Here is an 18,972-nt window from a genome sequence, read left to right as displayed (position 1 = left end):
GCTGAGTTCCCGAGGTCTGTACACCAACTGTGCCCAATATGAGGGGTTCCCCCATCCCTGTGCGGAGTTCCCAGGTCTGTACACCCGCTGTGCCCATTATGAGGGGATCCCACCATCCCTGTGCTGAGTTCCCGGGTCTGTACGCCCGCTGTGCCCATTATGAGGGGTTCCCACCATCCCTGTGCTGAGTCCCCGGGTCTGTACACCCGCTGTGCCCATTATGAGGGGTTCCCACCACCCCTGTGCTGAGTTCCAGGGTCTGTACACCCGCTGTGCCCATTATGAGGGGTTCCCACCATCCCTGTGCTGAGTTCCCAGGTCTGTACACCCGCTGTGCCCATTATGAGGGGTTCCCACCATCCCTGTGCTGAGTTCCCGGGTTTGTACACCCGCTGTGCCCATTATGAGGGGTTCCCACCATCCCTGTGCTGAGTTCCCGGGTCTGTACACCTGCTGTGCCCATTATGAGGGGTTCCACCATCCCTGTGCTGAGTTCCCGGGTCTCTACACCTGCTGTGCCCATTATGAGGGGTTCCACCATCCTTGTGCTGAGTTCCCAGGTCTGTACACCCATTTTGCCCATTATGAGGAGTCTCTATACGTTTTAGGTGGACTAACTTGCCAGATCCGAATACAGAATGAGTTAAGTTTACCATAAACACAGATAATGACGTACATCTAATAAAACGAGCAGGTCAATGATCTAATAAAATCAGAATTTAATGGTATCCGGCTACAAACACAACATACGTCTTGTAGAAGGACAATAGCAAGTCTTGTCAGTGACCACAAGAGGGCGCTGTCTCAGTCCCGGCCTTTCCCGCCTCTTATGATTGATATCACCAGAAAAAAGAGAGCCGCCCTAGGCGATCCACTTTTGCCTTTGCGCCGTAATTTGATAAAAGGACAATCGCCCAACCATATCAGCTTTTGTAGAATCTCTTCACCCACATTTCAATACTTTTTATCCTTTTGCATAATTCATTTTCTTGGTAATTTCCCATTGGCCCATAATTGGCCCCTTTTCATACAATTTTTGATGCTGCAAAATTTGGGGGCATAGCAAGCTGAGTGTAATACAGCAGGGAGCTGAAGTTTAATCGGCTTGTATTCTGCCTTCCCTGATTGTTCCTTCCTTCCTCCTCATCATGATGATGACATTTTTAAAGAAAACCTTATTTTACACCCAGTGATGTCATCACTGGGTCTCTGTGCTTCTCATGCCTGCAGATCATGGCTGGTGGGAGCTATACATAGATACCTGAAAACGTCACAGCACCCTTCAAAATGTATCTAAGCCAAACTTGTTTTCTGTTTTGGATGGGGTGGTAAAGGGGTTAGATCCTCTGCTCCACTAAAAATACAACATCTTTGAGTTTGTTCTTTATCTTTTTGCCACCCCCGGTGACCTCCGATGGCCGCTCCTTCACATAAAGCTCTCTACGATTTTGCGCTTACAATGTTCGCATTTCCCTGAATGGAGGCCCACTCCGGTCACCTCCAGGTCGAACTTACACGAGCCCCCCGAAGCCCCCGCCGACCTCTTCAAGGGCACTGCGGCTGTGGAGACGCGGAAGGACCCGGTGCCCAGCGAGGTCGCATCGGCGTCCTTTCCCTGAGTGGCGCACCTGCAGACGCGTCGTATTTCCCGGCGGAAGTGGATGGTGAAGAGGCCGTAGATGATGGGGTCGAGGCACGTGTTGAAAAGGCCAAAGAGGAAGAGGATGTGGCTGAGGGATGGAGGAACTCTTCGACTGGTCAGCATCTCCGGGGAGAACCAGTACCATATCCCCAGAAGGTAATACGGAGTCCAGCACACGATGAACGTCAAGACGATGACCAGCGACATCTTGAAAGTCCTCATCCGAGCCCGTGGGATGTTGTTGTAGGAGCGCCGGAGGTTGACTTCTCTGGAGGAGACTGGAAGAAAGAACACATCAACTCAATTGACAACCAGTAAGTGAGTGGTTGGGTTTAGCTAAAAGGTCGTTCATGGAAGAGCAAGTCTTAGAGAGGGGAGAGGAGCCACCAAAGGCTGACTCAACTGATAATTATCTTTCTTGGCACCAACATGGCAGCATACATATGGATTGGCGCTGGGAAAGGAAAATTACGGTAAGTATTTGATACAATTTTCCTGACACCAACATGGCAGCATACACATGGATTGGCACCAGGAAAGGAAAATTACGGTAAGCATTTGATAGAATTTTCCTCCACCAACATGGCAGCATACATATGGACTGGCACCAGGATAAGAAAATGATGGTAAATATTTGATACAATTTTAAATTATTCTGGTGCCAATCCATATGTATGCTGCCATGGACTGGCACCAGAAAAAGAAAATTGTTACAGAATTTTTCATTTTCCAGGCACCAACATGGCAGCACTGGTATGGACTGGTGCCAGGAAAGGAAAATGACGGTAAGTATGTTAAACAATTTTCCATTTTCCTGGCGCTAATCCATTTGTATGCAACTATGGATTGGCGCCAGGAAGAGAAAATTACGGTAAGTATTTCATAGAATTTTCCTCCACCAACATGGCAGCATACATATGGATTGGCGCCAAGATAAGGAAATTATGGTAAGTATTTGATACAATTTTCCAGTTTCCTGGCACCAACATGGCAGCATGCATATGGATTGGCACCAGGATAAGAAAATTATGGTAAGTATTTGATACCATTTTTCTGGTGCCAATCCATATGTATGCTGCCGTGGACTGGCACCAGGAAAAGAGAATTACGGTAAGTATTTGATACCATTTTGCATTTTCCAGGCACCAACATGGCAGCATATGGATTGGCGCCAGAAAAATAAAAATTACGGTAAGTATTTGATACAATTTTCCAGCTTCCTGGCACCAACATGGCAGCATACATATAGATTGGTGCCAGGATAAGAAAATAATGGTATTTGATACACTTTTTCTGGTGCCAATCCATATGTATGCGGCCATGGACTGGCACCAGGGAAAGAAAATTACGGTACATATTTGATAGAATTTTTCATTTTCCAGGTACCAACATGACAGCATACATGTGGACTGGCACCAGGAAAGGAAAATGACTGTAAGTATTAAAAACTATTTTTCATTTTCCTGGCACCAATCCATTTGTATGCTACTATAGATTGGTGCCAGGAAAAGAAAATTACAGTAAGTATTTGATACAATTTTCCATTTTCCTGACACCAGCATGGCAGCATACATATGGATTGGTGCCAGGAAAAGAAAATTACGGTAAGTATTTGATATAATTTTCCATTTTCCAGGCACCAACATGGCAGCATACTGGCGCCAGGAAAGGAAAATTATGGTAAGTATTTGATACAATTTTCTATTATCAAATTGGTACTTTGTCTTTCAGACAGGAGACTCAAAACAGCCAATATACATCATCGTGGTGCAACAGTTTATTACTATTGGCTGTCAATGATCACGCCTGACACAAGGCCAGATTTAATTACTATTGGCTATCAATGATCACATGACACTCTTACACTGTCTGCTTTCATTGCTGTTGGCTATGGGTGACCACATGACATCCTCACACCTCCTGTAGAGCCATGTGTCACAGCCGGAGATGCCGCTTCTCCTCACCTTCAGCCTTCTTCATCTTGCGGGAGATCTCCACCAGGATTCTTCCGTAGCAGAAGACCATGATGAGGAGCGGGAGAAGGAAGAGGCAGCAGAAGGTGAACATGTTGTACAGGGTCTCCAACCAGTGGGCCTTGAAGCTGCCCAACGTGGCGCACTGGACGAAGTGGACTGGCTGTGACCGGCTCACCGTGTGGAACACAAACAGCTGCGGGGGGGAAAAAAACATATCTACGTGGATGCGCTGAAAACATATAAAGGGTTACAAATGTTGCCACAAATATGGAAACTTTTTTTCTGGTATCAACATGGCAGCATATATGTGGTAGTATGCTGCCATGGATTGGCGCCAGGAAAGAAAAACTACTGTAAGTATTTAGATACAATTTTCAGTTCTCCTGGCACTAAGATGATAGAATACAACCACATGTATGCTGCCATGGATTGGCACCAGGAGAGAAAAAACTATGTTAAGTATTTGATACATGACGTCGCTCCTGTCCTCCTAGATCATAGAGGTGGGGAGAGATGATCTTATCTCTCCTCACCTCTGTGGCCAGCCGCTCGAACCATCAGATCGTTTGCCAGGCTCATCAGTAAGAACGGAAAAACCCAGAGAAAATCCGCCAAGCGGCCAGTCTCACTCATAAATCAATGGTGATGGATGTATATATATATACAGTGCCTTGCGAAAGTATTAGGCCCCCTTGAACTTTTCGACCTTTTGCCACATTTCAGGCTTCAAACATAAAGATATAAAACTGTAATTTTTTGTGAAGAATCAACAACAAGTGGGACACAATCATGAAGTGGAACAAAATTTATTGGATATTTCAAACTTTTTTAACAAAAAAAGCTGAAAAATTGGGCATGCAAAATTATTCAGCCCCCTTAAGTTAATACTTTGTAGTGCCACCTTTTGCTGCGGTTACAGCTGTAAGTGGCTTGGGGTATGTCTCTATCAGTTTTGCACTTCAAGAGATTTTTGCCCATTCCTCCTTGCAAAACAACTCGAGCTCAGTGAGGTTGGATGGAGAGCGTTTGTGAACAGCAGTTTTCAGTTCTTTCAACAGATTCTTGATTGGATTCATGTCTGGACTTTGACTTGGCCATTCTAACACCTGGATATGTTTATTTGTGAACCATTTCATTGTAGATTTTGCTTTATGTTTTGGATCATTGTCTTGTTGGAAGACAAATCTCCGTCCCAGTCTCAGGTCTTTTGCAGACTCCATCAGGTTTTCTTCCAGAATGGTCCTGTATTTGGCTCCATCCATCTTCCCATCAATTTTAACCATCTTCCCTGTCCCTGCTGAAGAAAAGCAGGCCCAAACCATGATGCTGCCACCACCATGTTTGACAGTGGGGATGGTGTGTTCAGGGTGATGAGCTGTGTTGCTTTTACGCCAAACATAATGTTTTGCATTGTTGCCAAAAAGTTCGTTTTTGGTTTCATCTGACCAGAGCACCTTCTTCCACATGTTTGGTGTCTCCCAGGTGGCTTGTGGCAAACTTTAAATGACACTTTTTATGGATATCTTTAATGGCTTTCTTCTTGCCACTCTTCCATAAAGGCCAGATTTGTGCAGTATACGACTGATTGTTGTCCTATGGACAGAGTCTCCCACCTCAGCTGTAGATCTCTGCAGTTCATCCAGAGTGATCATGGGCCTCTTGGCTGCATCTCTGATCAGTCTTCTCCTTGTATGAGCTGAAAGTTTAGAGGGACGGCCAGGTCTTCGTAGATTTGCAGTGGTCTGATACTCCTTCCATTTCAATATTATCGCTTGCACAGTGCTCCTTGGGATGTTTAAAGCTTGGGAAATCTTTTTGTATCCAAATCCGGCTTTAAAGTTCTCCACAACAGTATCTCGGACCTGCCTGGTGTGTTCCTTGTTCTTCATGATGCTCTCTGCGCTTTAAACGGACCTCTGAGACTATCACAGTGCAGGTGCATTTATACGGAGACTTGATTACACACAGGTGGATTCTATTTATCATCATTAGTCATTTGAGTCAACATTGGATCATTCAGAGATCCTCACTGAACTTCTGGAGAGAGTTTGCTGCACTGAAAGTAAAGGGGCTGAATAATTTTGCACGCCCAATTTTTAAGTTTTTTATTTGTTAACAAAGTTCGAAATATCCAATAAATTTCATTCCACTTCATGATTGTGTCCCACTTGTTGTTGATTCTTCACAAAAAATTACAGTTTTATATCTTTATGTTTGAAGCCTGAAATGTGGCATAAGGTGGCAAAGTTCAAGGGGGCCGAAATACTTTCGCAAGGCACTATATATATATATATATATATATAAAATTAGCGCTGCACTTTTTGTTTTAAACTAGCTGAGATACCAACCTACCTGTGGAGTAGCCAAGAGTAGACTTAGTGTCCAGGCTATGGACAACATGGCCTTGTTCTTCTTTTTCGCATCTCCTATGCCCAAAGGGTTCAAGATTGCGGCGTGCCGGTCAAGGCTGATCACCACGGTAACAAAGGCCGAAGAGTACATGGCCACCAACTTGAGAAACATGAGAATCCTGCAGGCCACATCGCCGGCGTACCACTGGATGGTGACGTTCCACACTGCATCCAGCGGCATCACCACGAAGGTGATCAGCAGATCGGCTGCTACTAGGTTGATGATGAGGATACGGATGTGCGATTTCTTTCGGTACTTATAGGTGATGGTCCACAGAGTGGCCATATTAAAACAGGCGGAGGAAATGAATAGGACGCAGGTGATGGCCACCCGGACCTTGGCAGCAGTGGAGAAGGTGGGGAGCACAAAGTGGTCTTCATTAAGGAAAGTTATATTGGGTCCTTGCGGTTTCTCAAACCCGTTGTCGTGGACGCAGCTGAGGTTGAAGCCTTTGAAGGAGCAGAGTCCCGGAGGAGCGGCCTCTCCATCTCCCATAGGTTGGTCACTAGCGTTCATCTTGAGTTCATGGTCAACGCTTATCAAGTCTGTCCCACTTGGCAGAAGATATGATCATTATGAATTTCAATTTAACAGGACCTGTAGTGGGAAGGTTAGAGGACACTCGGAGGTTGTACAGCTCTACCAAGCGTCATAGAAAGAACTTTTTAGACAGTTTGGTAATGGCAAAATAATATAGTCTATACAAATATTTTCCTTCCTTTGTGAGGTCATGTTAGGTGTCTCTGATCGTTCACCCTTCCCGGAGGATATGAGCCAAAACGCCTGCCAATCGTCACCTCCAAAACAGAAACTTTATCCAGGTGATTTGTTCCAGAAAGTCCTCCAACTCTTCAGTGTTTGTAAGGTTGTCCTCACCCAACATCCTTTCAAGGACAGATGGAGATAAGCCCCAGCAGGTTCATGATGATGGTCTGCGGGTTGGTCTGCTCCTGGCTTCCCTTCTGTGTTGACCGACTAAGAGGACCTCCGCTTCCAGCGATCGCTTCTGAAAAGAACCAAACACCGTGTTAATGTATAACCACGAAACATGAACTGCCAACTTTGCAGAAGGTAAATGGGATGGAGCAATGTTCTGCAGATCTCTAGAGAGGCCAGTAATGGAATAATCTTCAGAATATTTCAATATATATCATAATGATCTAATACAAAAGTTGTACAAGCTAGAACTGAAAACTTGGGTGGTTCATTGGATATGAAGTTGGCTAAATGATAGATATCAGAGTGTGGTTGTAAATGGGGTTCACTCAGAACAGAGAGCAGTCACTAGTGGTGTACCACGAGGCTCTGTTCTATTTAATCTCTATGTGAGTGATAGAACTTAAGCTTTGTTGGGCAAGGTATGTCTGTTTGCTGATGACACAAAGGTGTGTAATAGGGTTGATATCCCTGGAAGTGTCTGTAACATTGAACATGATTTGGCATTGCTGGAAGATTGCTGGAAACTGAAGTTCAACGTTTCTAAATGTAAAATAATGCACCTAGGGGGGAAAAATAATCCCCTGTGAGAGTACATTGGGGGTACAGTGTTGGCCAGCACTACAGAGGAAAAAGATTGTGGGGTACTTATTTCAGATGATTACAAAATGAGCAAACAGTGTGACCAGGCAGTGGGGAAAGCGAATATAATCTAGGATGCATCACTAAAGGGGTCCCCAGCAGGAGGAAGAAGGTCCTGATTCCTCTATATAGATCTTTATATTACTAGAGGGGTCCCCAGCAGGAGGAAGGAGGTCCTGATTCCTCCATATAGATCTTTATATCACTAGAGGGGTCACCAGCAGGAGGAAGGAGGTCCTGATTCTTCTATATAGATCTTTATATCACTAGAGGGGTCACCAGCAGGAGGAAGGAGGTCCTGATTCCTCTATATAGATCTTTATATAACTAGAGGGGTCACCAGCAGGAGGAAGGGGGTCCTGATTCCTCTATATAGATCTTTATATCACTAGAGGGGTCACCAGCAGGAGGAAGGGGGTCCTGATTCCTCTATATAGATCTTTATATCACTAGAGGGGTCACCAGCAGGTGGAAGGAGGTCCTGATTCCTCTATATAGATCTTTATATCACTAGAGGGGTCACCAGCAGGAGAAGGAGGTCCTGATTCCTCTATATAGATCTTTATATCACTAGAGGGGTCACCAGCAGGAGGAAGGAGGTCCTGATTCCTCTATATAGATCTTTATATCACCAGAGGGGTCACCAGCTGGAGGAAGGAGGTCCTGATTCCTCTATATAGATCTTTATATCACTAGAGGGGTCACCAGCAGGAGGAAGGAGGTCCTGATTCCTCTATATAGATCTTTATATCACTAGAGGGGTCACCAGCTGGAGGAAGGAGGTCCTGATTCCTCTATATAGATCTTTATATCACTAGAGGGGTCCCCAGCAGGAGGAAGGAGGTCCTGATTCCTCTATATAGATCTTTATATCACTAGAGGGGTCCCCAGCAGGAGGAAGGAGGTCCTGATTCCTCTATATAGATCTTTATATAACTAGAGGGGTCATCGGCTGGAGGTAGGAGGTCCTGATTCCTCTATATAGATCTTTATATCACTAGAGGGGTCACCAGCAGGAGGAAGGAGGTCCTGATTCCTCTATATAAATCTTTATATCACTAGAGGGGTCCCCAGTAAGGGTAAGAAGGTCCTGATTCCTCCCTATAGATCTTTGGTGAGACCTCATTGTGTCCCATTCTGGAGACCTGAGTTACAGAAAGATATTGATAAGATAGAACGAGTCAGGCAACACGATGGTGAAAGGTTTGGAGGATAAAACATATGAAGAGAGACTTCAGGAACTTAATATGTTCAGTGTGGAGGAAAGAAGGGAAAGAGGAGACGTGATTGAAACCTTTAATTACATCAAGGGGGTGAATGAGGTTCAGGAAGGCTGTTTTCTCAATATTAAACCAAAATCAATATCACGGGGACACGACCTCAAACTAACTGGAGAAAAGTTCAAAACTTATTCTAGAACGTATTCCTTTACTGGAAGGGTAGTTGATGCTTGCAATAAACTTCCAGCAGAGGTAGTAAGACAGGGAGTCAACTGTAATGGCTTCAAACATGCTTGGGACAAGCATAGATCTATACTCTATAAATAACGGGCAGACTCAATGGATTACTAAGTCTTATATCTGCCGTCACTTTTCTATGTTTCAATATGGATCTGTCAGGAGGGGGATGGGATGGAGCGATGTTCTGCAGATCTCTAGAGAGGTCAGCGATGGAATAATCTGCAGAACATATCGATATGGATCTGTCAGGAGGGGAATGGGACGGAGTGATGTTCTGCAGATCTCTAGAGAGGTCAGTGATGGAATAGTCTGCAGAATATATCACTATGGATCTATCAGGAAAGGGTTGGGATGGAGCGATGTTCTGCAGATCTCTAGAGAGGTTAGCGATGGAATAATCTGCAGAATATATCAATATCGATCTATCAGGAGGGGGAATGGGAAAGAGCGATGTTCTGCAGATCTCTAGAGGTTAGTGATGGAATAATCTGCAGAATATATCAATATGGATCTGTCAGGAGGGGGATGGGGCAGAGCGATGTTCTGCAGATCTCTATAGAGGTTATCGATGGAATAATCTGCAGAATATATCAATATGGATCTATCAGGAGGGGGAGAGGGCAGAGCGATGTTCTGCAGATCTCTAGAGAGGTTAGTGATGGAATATTCTGCAGAAAATATCAATATGGATCTGTCAGGAGGGGGATGGGACGGAGCAATGTTCTGCAGCTCTCTAGAGAGGTCAGTGATGGAGTAATGCTTATATCTTGGCTGGGGGTGAGAAGGAGATCCGGTTTATTCTGATGTTAAAAAATCGATCCTCTCTTGTGAAGTTGGGCAGCTGATCATTTATTTATGGAGTGCGGGAAGTGGTCAGGTTGGGTGATGGAGCGTTGGTGATGGTGGGGGGGTGTCGGGGGGGGGGGGGGGGGTTGGTGATGGAGGGTTGGTGGGGGGGGTGATGGTGGTGGGGGAGGGGGGTCATCTGGTTTGTTATTATATCTCAGTGTGTGAAGTGTTTCTCCTGATCGTTCGGTGTTGGAGGGAAATGAGGACATTTGGGTGACCAATCAGTGCGGTCAGATGAGACATTGCGACGTGGGTTGAAGCAGAAGAACTTTTCTGACACATAAAGGACGCATCATGCAGTGACATCTAACCGCCTCCCACACACAACAGTCCCAGTCAAAGTTTCCTATTTCCAGAATATTCTAGTCTATTCAATTACTGCAACCTGAGTGCCAATATCTAGGACTGGAATCTCGATTGGACGAGGTGGAAGATCCTTGCTGCGTTTGATACATTGTCAATGCTATCACCCCCAGATTCTCGTGCTTTTGGAAGCTCAGCACACCTGACACCCATCAGACTGAATTTAATGTTCTCCTATGTCTCCCCGGCATGTTCTCCTATGTCTCCCCCCATGTTCTCCTATGTCTCCCCGGCATGTTCTCCTATGTCTCCCCGGCATGTTCTCCTATGTCTCCCCGGCATGTTCTCCTATGTCTCCCCGGCATGTTCTCCTATGTCTCCCCAGCATGTTCTCCTATGTCTCCCCAGCATGTTCTCCTATGTCTCCCGGCATGTTCTCCTATGTCTCCCCAGCGTGTTCTCCTATGTCTCCCCAGCATGTTCTCCTATGTCTCCCCAGCATGTTCTCCTATGTCTCCCCAGCGTGTTCTCCTATGTCTCCCCAGCGTGTTCTCCTATGTCTCCCCGGCATGTTCTCCTATGTCTCCCCGGCATGTTCTCCTATGTCTCCCCGGCATGTTCTCCTATGTCTCCCCAGCATGTTCTCCTATGTCTCCCGGCATGTTCTCCTATGTCTCCCCAGCGTGTTCTCCTATGTCTCCCCAGCATGTTCTCCTATGTCTCCCCAGCATGTTCTCCTATGTCTCCCCAGCATGTTCTCCTATGTCTCCCCAGCATGTTCTCCTATGTCTCCCCAGCATGTTCTCCTATGTCTCCCCAGCATGTTCTCCTATGTCTCCCCGGCATGTTCTCCTATGTCTCCCCGGCATGTTCTCCTATGTCTCCCCGGCATGTTCTCCTATGTCTCCCCAGCGTGTTCTCCTATGTCTCCCCAGCATGTTCTCCTATGTCTCCCCAGCATGTTCTCCTATGTCTCCCCGGCATGTTCTCCTATGTCTCCCCGGCATGTTCTCCTATGTCTCCCCAGCATGTTCTCCTATGTCTCCCCAGCATGTTCTCCTATGTCTCCCCGGCATGTTCTCCTATGTCTCCCCGGCATGTTCTCCTATGTCTCCCCGGCATGTTCTCCTATGTCTCCCCAGCGTGTTCTCCTATGTCTCCCCAGCATGTTCTCCTATGTCTCCCCAGCATGTTCTCCTATGTCTCCCCGGCATGTTCTCCTATGTCTCCCCGGCATGTTCTCCTATGTCTCCCCAGCATGTTCTCCTATGTCTCCCCAGCATGTTCTCCTATGTCTCCCCGGCATGTTCTCCTATGTCTCCCCGGCATGTTCTCCTATGTCTCCCCGGCATGTTCTCCTATGTCTCCCCAGCGTGTTCTCCTATGTCTCCCCAGCATGTTCTCCTATGTCTCCCCAGCATGTTCTCCTATGTCTCCCCAGCGTGTTCTCCTATGTCTCCCCAGCGTGTTCTCCTATGTCTCCCCAGCATGTTCTCCTATGTCTCCCCGGCATGTTCTCCTATGTCTCCCCGGCATGTTCTCCTATGTCTCCCCAGCATGTTCTCCTATGTCTCCCCAGCATGTTTTCCTATGTCTCCCCGACATGTTCTCCTATGTCTCCCCAGCATGTTCTCCTATGTCTCCCCGGCATGTTCTCCTATGTCTCCCCAGCATGTTCTCCTATGTCTCCCCAGCATGTTCTCCTATGTCTCCCCAGCATGTTCTCCTATGTCTCCCCAGCATGTTCTCCTATGTCTCCCCAGCATGTTTTCCTATGTCTCCCCGACATGTTCTCCTATTTCTCCCCAGCATGTTCTCCTATGTCTCCCCGGCATGTTCTCCTATGTCTCCCCGGCATGTTCTCCTATGTCTCCCCAGCATGTTCTCCTATGTCTCCCCAGCATGTTCTCCTATGTCTCCCCAGCATGTTTTCCTATGTCTCCCCGGCATGTTTTCCTATGTCTCCCCGACATGTTCTCCTATGTCTCCCCGGCATGTTCTCCTATGTCTCCCCAGCATGTTCTCCTATGTCTCCCCAGCATGTTCTCCTATGTCTCCCCGGCATGTTCTCCTATGTCTCCCCAGCGTGTTCTCCTATGTCTCCCCAGCATGTTCTCCTATGTCTCCCCAGCATGTTCTCCTATGTCTCCCCAGCGTGTTCTCCTATGTCTCCCCAGCATGTTCTCCTATGTCTCCCCGGCATGTTCTCCTATGTCTCCCCGGCATGTTCTCCTATGTCTCCCCGGCATGTTCTCCTATGTCTCCCCATAAAGAGTTCCTGTCACTCCTATTACTGTCACATTCCCCCTGATCCCTCCATAAAGAGTACCTGTCACAGCCTATTACTGTCACAGGGGATGTTTAAATTCCTTGTGACAGTGATAACAGTAATCAGAATTTTTTTTTTTCTGCCAGGTAAATCTATATTGTTTTCTGCCAACCAGAGAGCAGGATCTGCTAGTGAGGTCTGCTCATGATGCTCAGGGGCAGCTCAGTTTGTCTGCAGAGTGTTTCACACTGGTCCAATAGGGAGGCATATTGGACAGTGGGAGGAAACCTGACAAATGAGTGCAGAGGCATTTAGTACAACCCTGGTGATTGGCAGATGAAAGGGCATCAGTGCATGCTGGGATACTGTATAAATGCCAAGGGCCTTTCAGCTGTAGAGCAGGGCCCCGAAGGCAGGGGGTGGCTGCCCTTCCTCTGTAGAAGTTGCCATGTGGCCTCAGGTGGTTGACTTGAGGGCCGGAGAGTCAGAAAGGAGCTGAACCGGGAAGTCCTGTAGAGCTGACTGGAAGGGAGACACTGGAGAGGATCTGATTCTGCCTACAGTGAGCACAGATCTGTGTCGTGGGGAATGTTCTGAGAGGGCCATGCCTTCAGCTAGAAGAGTCAGCGGACGGGTGTCAGTCAAGGGGATGCTAGAGAGTGTCCTGAAGATAATGTAGTTGCAACAAGTCTGATGCTAGCAAGAGGACTTAATTCTTCCATACAAGTGGCGGTATGGTTAAAGCAGTGTGTCTGCTTCCACAAATAACCCGGTGAGGCCAAGTGAGAGTTCTCCTCATCTACTGTCAAAAGTTCAAGTTGGAGTATCCCACTATTCACTTCTCCCATCCAAGTTCCACAGTAAGTGTAAAACCAAAACCCCTAGACCAGCCTTTCTCAACTTTGTCAACACAGAGGAACCCTTAAAATAAATTTCTGGTCTCGGGGAACCCCTGCTAAAAATTAAAAATCTACAACTCATGACACATTAGTGTGACAGTCAGTGGGAAGAATGCTCCTTACTCTTGTCATCATTGGGAAGAATGACCCCCTTACAGAGAGCTAAAAGAAACAATGGTGTCATTGGGAACTTATCTGAGAGGCAGAAATTGCCCATTGCACAAGGAACCCCTAGCAACCTCAGGAGGAACTCCTAGCAACCTCTGGAGGAACCCCTACCAACCTCAGGAGGAACCCCTAGTAACCTCAGGAGGAACCCCTACCAACCTCAGGAGGAACCCCTAGTAACCTCAGGAGGAACCCCTACCAACCTCAGGAGGAACCCCTAGCAACCTCAGGAGGAACTCCTAGCAACCTCAGGAGGAACCCCTACCAACCTCAGGAGGAACCCCTACAAACCTCAGGAGGAACCCCTACAAACCTCAGGAGGAACCCTGGTTGAGAAACCTTGCCCTAGACTGTTTATTGAGTAATAAGCAACTCGGAGTAAGGATGGTTGGGTGAACTGTCCCCTAATTACTGTCTGCAGGTAATCAGAGGAGACCCAAGAAGTCATCACACAGTAAGCCCTAACACTTGCTCCTTGGATGTGTAATGTGGACATTCTGCAGTGTAGGATACGATGAGGACGATAGGGGGCGCACTAAAAAGGTCAGAAACCTAAAAAAAAACAAAAGGGGGGAGAAGCCAGGTGGAAAAAAAGGTGTTTTATTGGGTGAAGGTCTATAATTTGTTAATGTAACATAAAAATAATAATTTAAGACTTATAGCGCTATGGGCGAATTTACTAAAACTGGTTAAGGCTCGGGTCACACTATTGCGATGCGGGATGGCTGCGAATTCGCAGCCTTTTCCCGCATCGCACACGCACCCCCGGCAGTTCACACTGCCATATGCGATCCGCTGGGGGTGTCAATGTAATCTTAACGACACCCCCAGTTTGATCGCATATCGCACTGCGATCGTGCAGTTCGCACAGGATGGGATCGCACAAGTGTGAACCGCTGTGCGATCCGATCCTGATGCGGCTGCAAAAATGCCTCCTGTGCGTGTTTGCACCGGGTGTGATGCGAATTTAGCCATACAAACTGTATGGCTAAACTCGCACCGCACAGCTGATCGCATGTAATGTCGGAGCAGTGCGCTCCGACATTACATGCGAACCCGGCACTCGCATCAGTGTGAACCGGGTCTTACCCTTGGAGAAGGAACATGGGAGGTGACGAAACGCGCCAAGGAGGAGTTTATTCACGTCATCGAGCTACCCAGAAGTAGCTGCATCAGATGGTTGGTGAGGTGATGCTGCAGTTTCACATCTTAAGGGGGGCAATACACCTTAATATTTTAAAGATATTTTATGGCGGTGCTCTAGCTGGATGGTGCACCAGAACGTGTGTTATTCTGCTCTTTTATTAAAGTGGATTCTTAAAAAGATAGAGTACTATGCAAGCTTTCTTTCTTTGTTTTTTGTTTTTTTTGAGCAGAGGCAGAGCTATTGGATGGTGATGCAAGATGGCACAGCAGAGTCTGTTTTCTTTCATACTCTCTCTCTTTTTAACTGAAACTGTGTATGAAGCCATACAACGCAGAGGAGGTGGTGCTCCTATACAGTGCAGAGGAGGCAGGGGGGGGGCTAACTCCTATACAGTGCAGAGGAGGCAGGGGGGACTAACTCCTATACAGTGCAGAGGAGGCAGGGGGGTACTAACTCTTATACAGTGCAGAGGAGGGGGAGACTAACTTCTATACAGTGCAGAGGAGGCGGGGGGGACTAATTCCTATACGGTGCAGAGGAGGCGGGGGGGTCTAGCTCCTTTAGCCATCCATTCAGCTCTGGGTATAATCTGAGCTTCAGTTATTGATCTCTGCTTTTTTTTTCTGGCAAAGCAGTTAAGATTAGCCTGGTTAACACCTAAAAGGAGCTTAGAGCGCCATCTGCTGGCTGGAAATCATGACATGTAAGATCTCACATTTACCTCATTAAAAAAAAACAAAAGAGGGAAATGGCACAGAATGGGACCCGAGTTATGGTAATAAAGGTACTCACCGATAACACTTTGTACTATCCCAGGATTCTGAGCGGCCAGCAGCTCTGGGATTCTTCCGCCTCTTTACCGGCTCTGCACCCCACACCTGTATAGGAAGGTGGTGGTGGGATAGTGATGGCGGTGGGATAGCGATAGCGGTGGGATAGCGGTGGTGGTAGGAAAGCAGAGGAGGTGGGATAGCGGTGGTGCTGGGATAGTGGTGGCGGTGGGATAGCGGTGGTGGTAGGAAAGCAGAGGAGGTGGGATAGTGGTGGTGCTGGGATAGCGGTGGTGGTGGGATAGTGAAGGAGGTGGGATAGCGGTGGTGGTGGGTTGGCGGTGGTACTGGGATAGAGGTGGTGGTGGGATAGTGAAGGGGGTGGGAAAGCGGTGGTGGTGGTGGGATGGTGGTGGGATAGCGGTGGGGGTGGGATAGTGAAGGAGGCGGGATACCGGTTATGGTGGGATGGCGGTGGGATAGCAGTGGTGGTGGGATAGTGAAGGAGGTGGGATAGCGGTGGTGGTGGGATAATGGTGGTGGGATGGAGGTGGGATAGCGGTGGTGGTGGGATATCTGTGGAGGTGGGATAGTGGGCCCTTTAGCTGCAATGTCTTGCTGCAGAGGTCCTGTTCCAGAAGTGTTGAAGGTGATCACAGCCCTATCAGTGCCAAGTTCAGTACCTGATTTATGTGCACAGATAGTTCATTTTTTAGGAAAATCTTAATAATTCCGCCAACTTCCTCTGGGGGAAGGGTCTCGGTCCCAGCGGTGGAGGAAGGGTCCCGATGTTAGCGGTGGAGGAAGGGTCTCAATCCTAGCGGTGGAGGAAGGGTTCCTGATCCTAGCGGTGGAGGAAGGGTCCCGATCCTAGCGGTGGAGGAAGGGTCCCGATCCCAGCGATGGAGGAAGGGTCTGGGTTCCAGAGGTGGAGGAAGGGTCTCGGTTCCAGCGGTGGAGGAAGGGTATTGGTCCCAGCGGTGGAGGAAGGGTATCGGTCCCAGCGGTGGAGGAAGGGTCTCAGTCCCAGCGGTGGAGGAAGGGTCTCGGTCCCAGAGGTGGAGAAAGGGTCTCAGTCCCAGCGGTGGAGGAAGGGTCTAGGTCCCTGCGGTGGAGGAAGGGTCTCGGTCCCTGCGGTGGAGGAATGGTCTCGGTCCCAGTGGTGGAGGAAGGGTCTCAATCCCAGTGGTGGAGGAAGGGTCTTGGTCCCAGGGGTGGAGGAAGGGTCTCGGTCCCAGCAGTGGAGGAAGAGTCTCGGTCCCAGAGGTGGAGAAAGGGTCTCAGTCCCTGCGGTGGAGGAAGGGTCTCGGTCCCTGCGGTGGAGGAAGGGTCTCGGTCCCTGCGGTGGAGGAAGGGTCTCGGTCCCTGCGGTGGAGGAATGGTCTCGGTCCCAGTGGTGGAGGAAGGGTCTCGGATGTAGTCTGCAGTCTCTCCCCCCCTGTAGAGGTCATTCACTCATTGCAGATGTGTGCCGAGACTCCTTTTCTTGTGCTGCTCCTCTGCTGAAGAGACCCCACTGACTCCCCTCTGTGCTGCAGCCGAGGACACCGTCACCTTTCCCTCTTCACCCCATCCGCTTCTGTATTCCCCCCGGCATCCCAATGACACATCGCTCTGCAGATCCTACGTGGGCTTCGGGAACTGAGACTGTTCCAAAACGCTGCGGAGAACTCAAGGAGCAAATGGATTTGTGGCGGAGTCCCCCCCCCCTCCTATAAATAGACTGCAGATCCCCCCTCCCCGTACTACTAGGAGACCCATTCTATTCCTGACACCGATATGGACATATTACACCCGATGTGAGATCATACCCAACTCCGACAGGACGGGGGACGCCGAACACCCATCACCGCAATAAAGTGTAAGCTCCTGGGAGCCGGGGTCCCCATCCTGTTGAATCTGATCAATTACATTGTATCCATTATCCTACTGTGTGTGTGTGTGCCTCTGTCCTAGACATCTGCAGAGCATCGCTCCGTCCCATCCTCTTCCTGACAGATCCATATTGATATATTCTGCAGATTATCCCATCACTGGCCTCTCTAGAGATCTGCAGAGCATTGCTCCGTTCCATCCCCCTCCTGACAGATCCATATTGATATATTCTGCAGATTATCCCATCACTGACCCCTCTAGAGATCTGCAGAACATCACTCCCATCCCCCTCCTGACAAATCCATATTGATATATTCTGCAGATTATCCCATCACTGTCCTCTCTAGAGATCTGCAGAACATCGCTCTGTCCCACCCCCCAACAGATGCATATTAATATATTCTGTAGATTATTCCATCAATAACCTCTCTAGAGATCTGCAGAACATCGCTCCCTCCCACCCCCCCCCCCCCTGACAGATCCATATTAATATATTCTGCAGATTATCCCATCACTGACCTCTCTAGAGATCTGCAGAACATCGCAATGTCCCACCCCCCTCCTGACAGATCCATATTGATATATTCTGCAGATTATTCCATCACTGGCCCCTCTAGAGATCTGCAGAACATCGCTCCCTCCCATCCTCCTCCTGACAGATCCATATTGATATAATCTGCAGATTATTCCAACACTGACCTCTCTACAGATCTGCAGAGCATTTCTCCATCCCATCCTCCTCCTAACAGATCCATATTGATATATTCTGCAGATTATTCCATCACTGGCCTCTCTACAGATCTGCAGAGCATTTCTCCATCCCATCCCTCCCTGATAGATCTATATTGATATATTCTGCAGATTATCCCATCACTGACCTCTCTAGAGATCTGCAGAATATCCCCCTCCTGATATATTCTGCAGATTATTCCACCACTGACCCCTCCCTCTAAGGATCTATGATTTGGGGGTCACACAGGTGTGGTGGTGGGGGGGGGGGGGAATAAGGCCGTCTCGGTACAGATGAGGAGGATTCCGGGTTTCTCTGATCTGGAATGAAATGAAGATAATGATGATAGTTATCCGGATGTGAATGGGGGAAATGAAGCAATAAAGGGTCACTAATTGTTAGAGGAGACAAAAGACAACAAGGAAATGCAGATGAAGAAATGAGGAGCTAAATAGAGATTTGTAAGCAGGTCTCTTTCAATAGGAAGGTAGAAATGAAAAGTGAACCTGTCATCATCACATGTATTTCCTCATGTAGCACCCTCTAGTGTGCTAGAATGGGAATTGCACATAGTTTGTTAGTGTAGGTAAATTTGAGTTGTCTGGCAGCCAGGCTGGTTTGAATGGTTCAGGGTTTCGGTGACTCCGGGAGGCTTGATGACTCAAGCAGCATCTCTGTTACCTCCCCCTGCTTGCTGGAACTTTTGAGAAACTTCCAGAAGAATGGGGAGGGAGGTTAGGAGAAGATGCCTGGAGTATTGACCAGGGCCCCAACCATTCCCTGGCTAAATGTGCTGGCAGGGGGAGAGACCTTTTAAATACTCTGAGTCAGGCCAGCAGGGGTGTTCTCCCGAAAACTCCAACTTGCCGAGATCTCCAACGACGTTATTTACGG

The 18,972-nt window shown here is 47.9% G+C and overlaps 1 protein-coding gene across 1 annotated transcript; it reads right to left on the bottom strand.

The window, feature by feature from the left end:
- Nucleotides 1-1,375: 1,375 nt before the first annotated feature.
- Nucleotides 1,376-15,593, bottom strand: LOC309569670 (gonadotropin-releasing hormone II receptor-like). Its single transcript, XM_082275606.1, has 4 exons — nucleotides 15,496-15,593; nucleotides 5,971-7,036; nucleotides 3,607-3,811; nucleotides 1,376-1,920 (listed from the first exon to the last, which is right to left on the bottom strand). The coding sequence occupies exons 2-4, from the start codon at nucleotides 6,544-6,546 to the stop codon at nucleotides 1,427-1,429; spliced, it is 1,275 nt and encodes a 424-aa protein (XP_082131732.1). The 5' UTR covers nucleotides 6,547-7,036; nucleotides 15,496-15,593; the 3' UTR covers nucleotides 1,376-1,426.
- Nucleotides 15,594-18,972: the final 3,379 nt, after the last annotated feature.

Source organism: Pelophylax lessonae (assembly GCF_965119305.1).
Source record: "Pelophylax lessonae genome assembly, chromosome: 13".
In the NCBI taxonomy this organism is placed as follows: domain Eukaryota; kingdom Metazoa; phylum Chordata; class Amphibia; order Anura; family Ranidae; genus Pelophylax; species Pelophylax lessonae.
Note: the sequence above shows the minus strand (reverse complement) of the source record. Positions and strands in the feature narration are given on the sequence as shown.

Excerpts from the sequence above, each read along its gene's own strand:
- LOC309569670 (XM_082275606.1), bottom strand. The coding sequence starts at position 6,546 with ATGAACGCTAGTGACCAACCTATGGGAGATGGAGAGGCCGCTCCTCCG. Across the intron at positions 3,812-5,970 it reads TACTCTTGGCTACTCCACAG|CTGTTTGTGTTCCACACGGT; the intron begins GTAGGTTGGTAT and ends TCCCCCCCGCAG. Across the intron at positions 1,921-3,606 it reads CAAGATGAAGAAGGCTGAAG|TCTCCTCCAGAGAAGTCAAC; the intron begins GTGAGGAGAAGC and ends TCTTTCTTCCAG.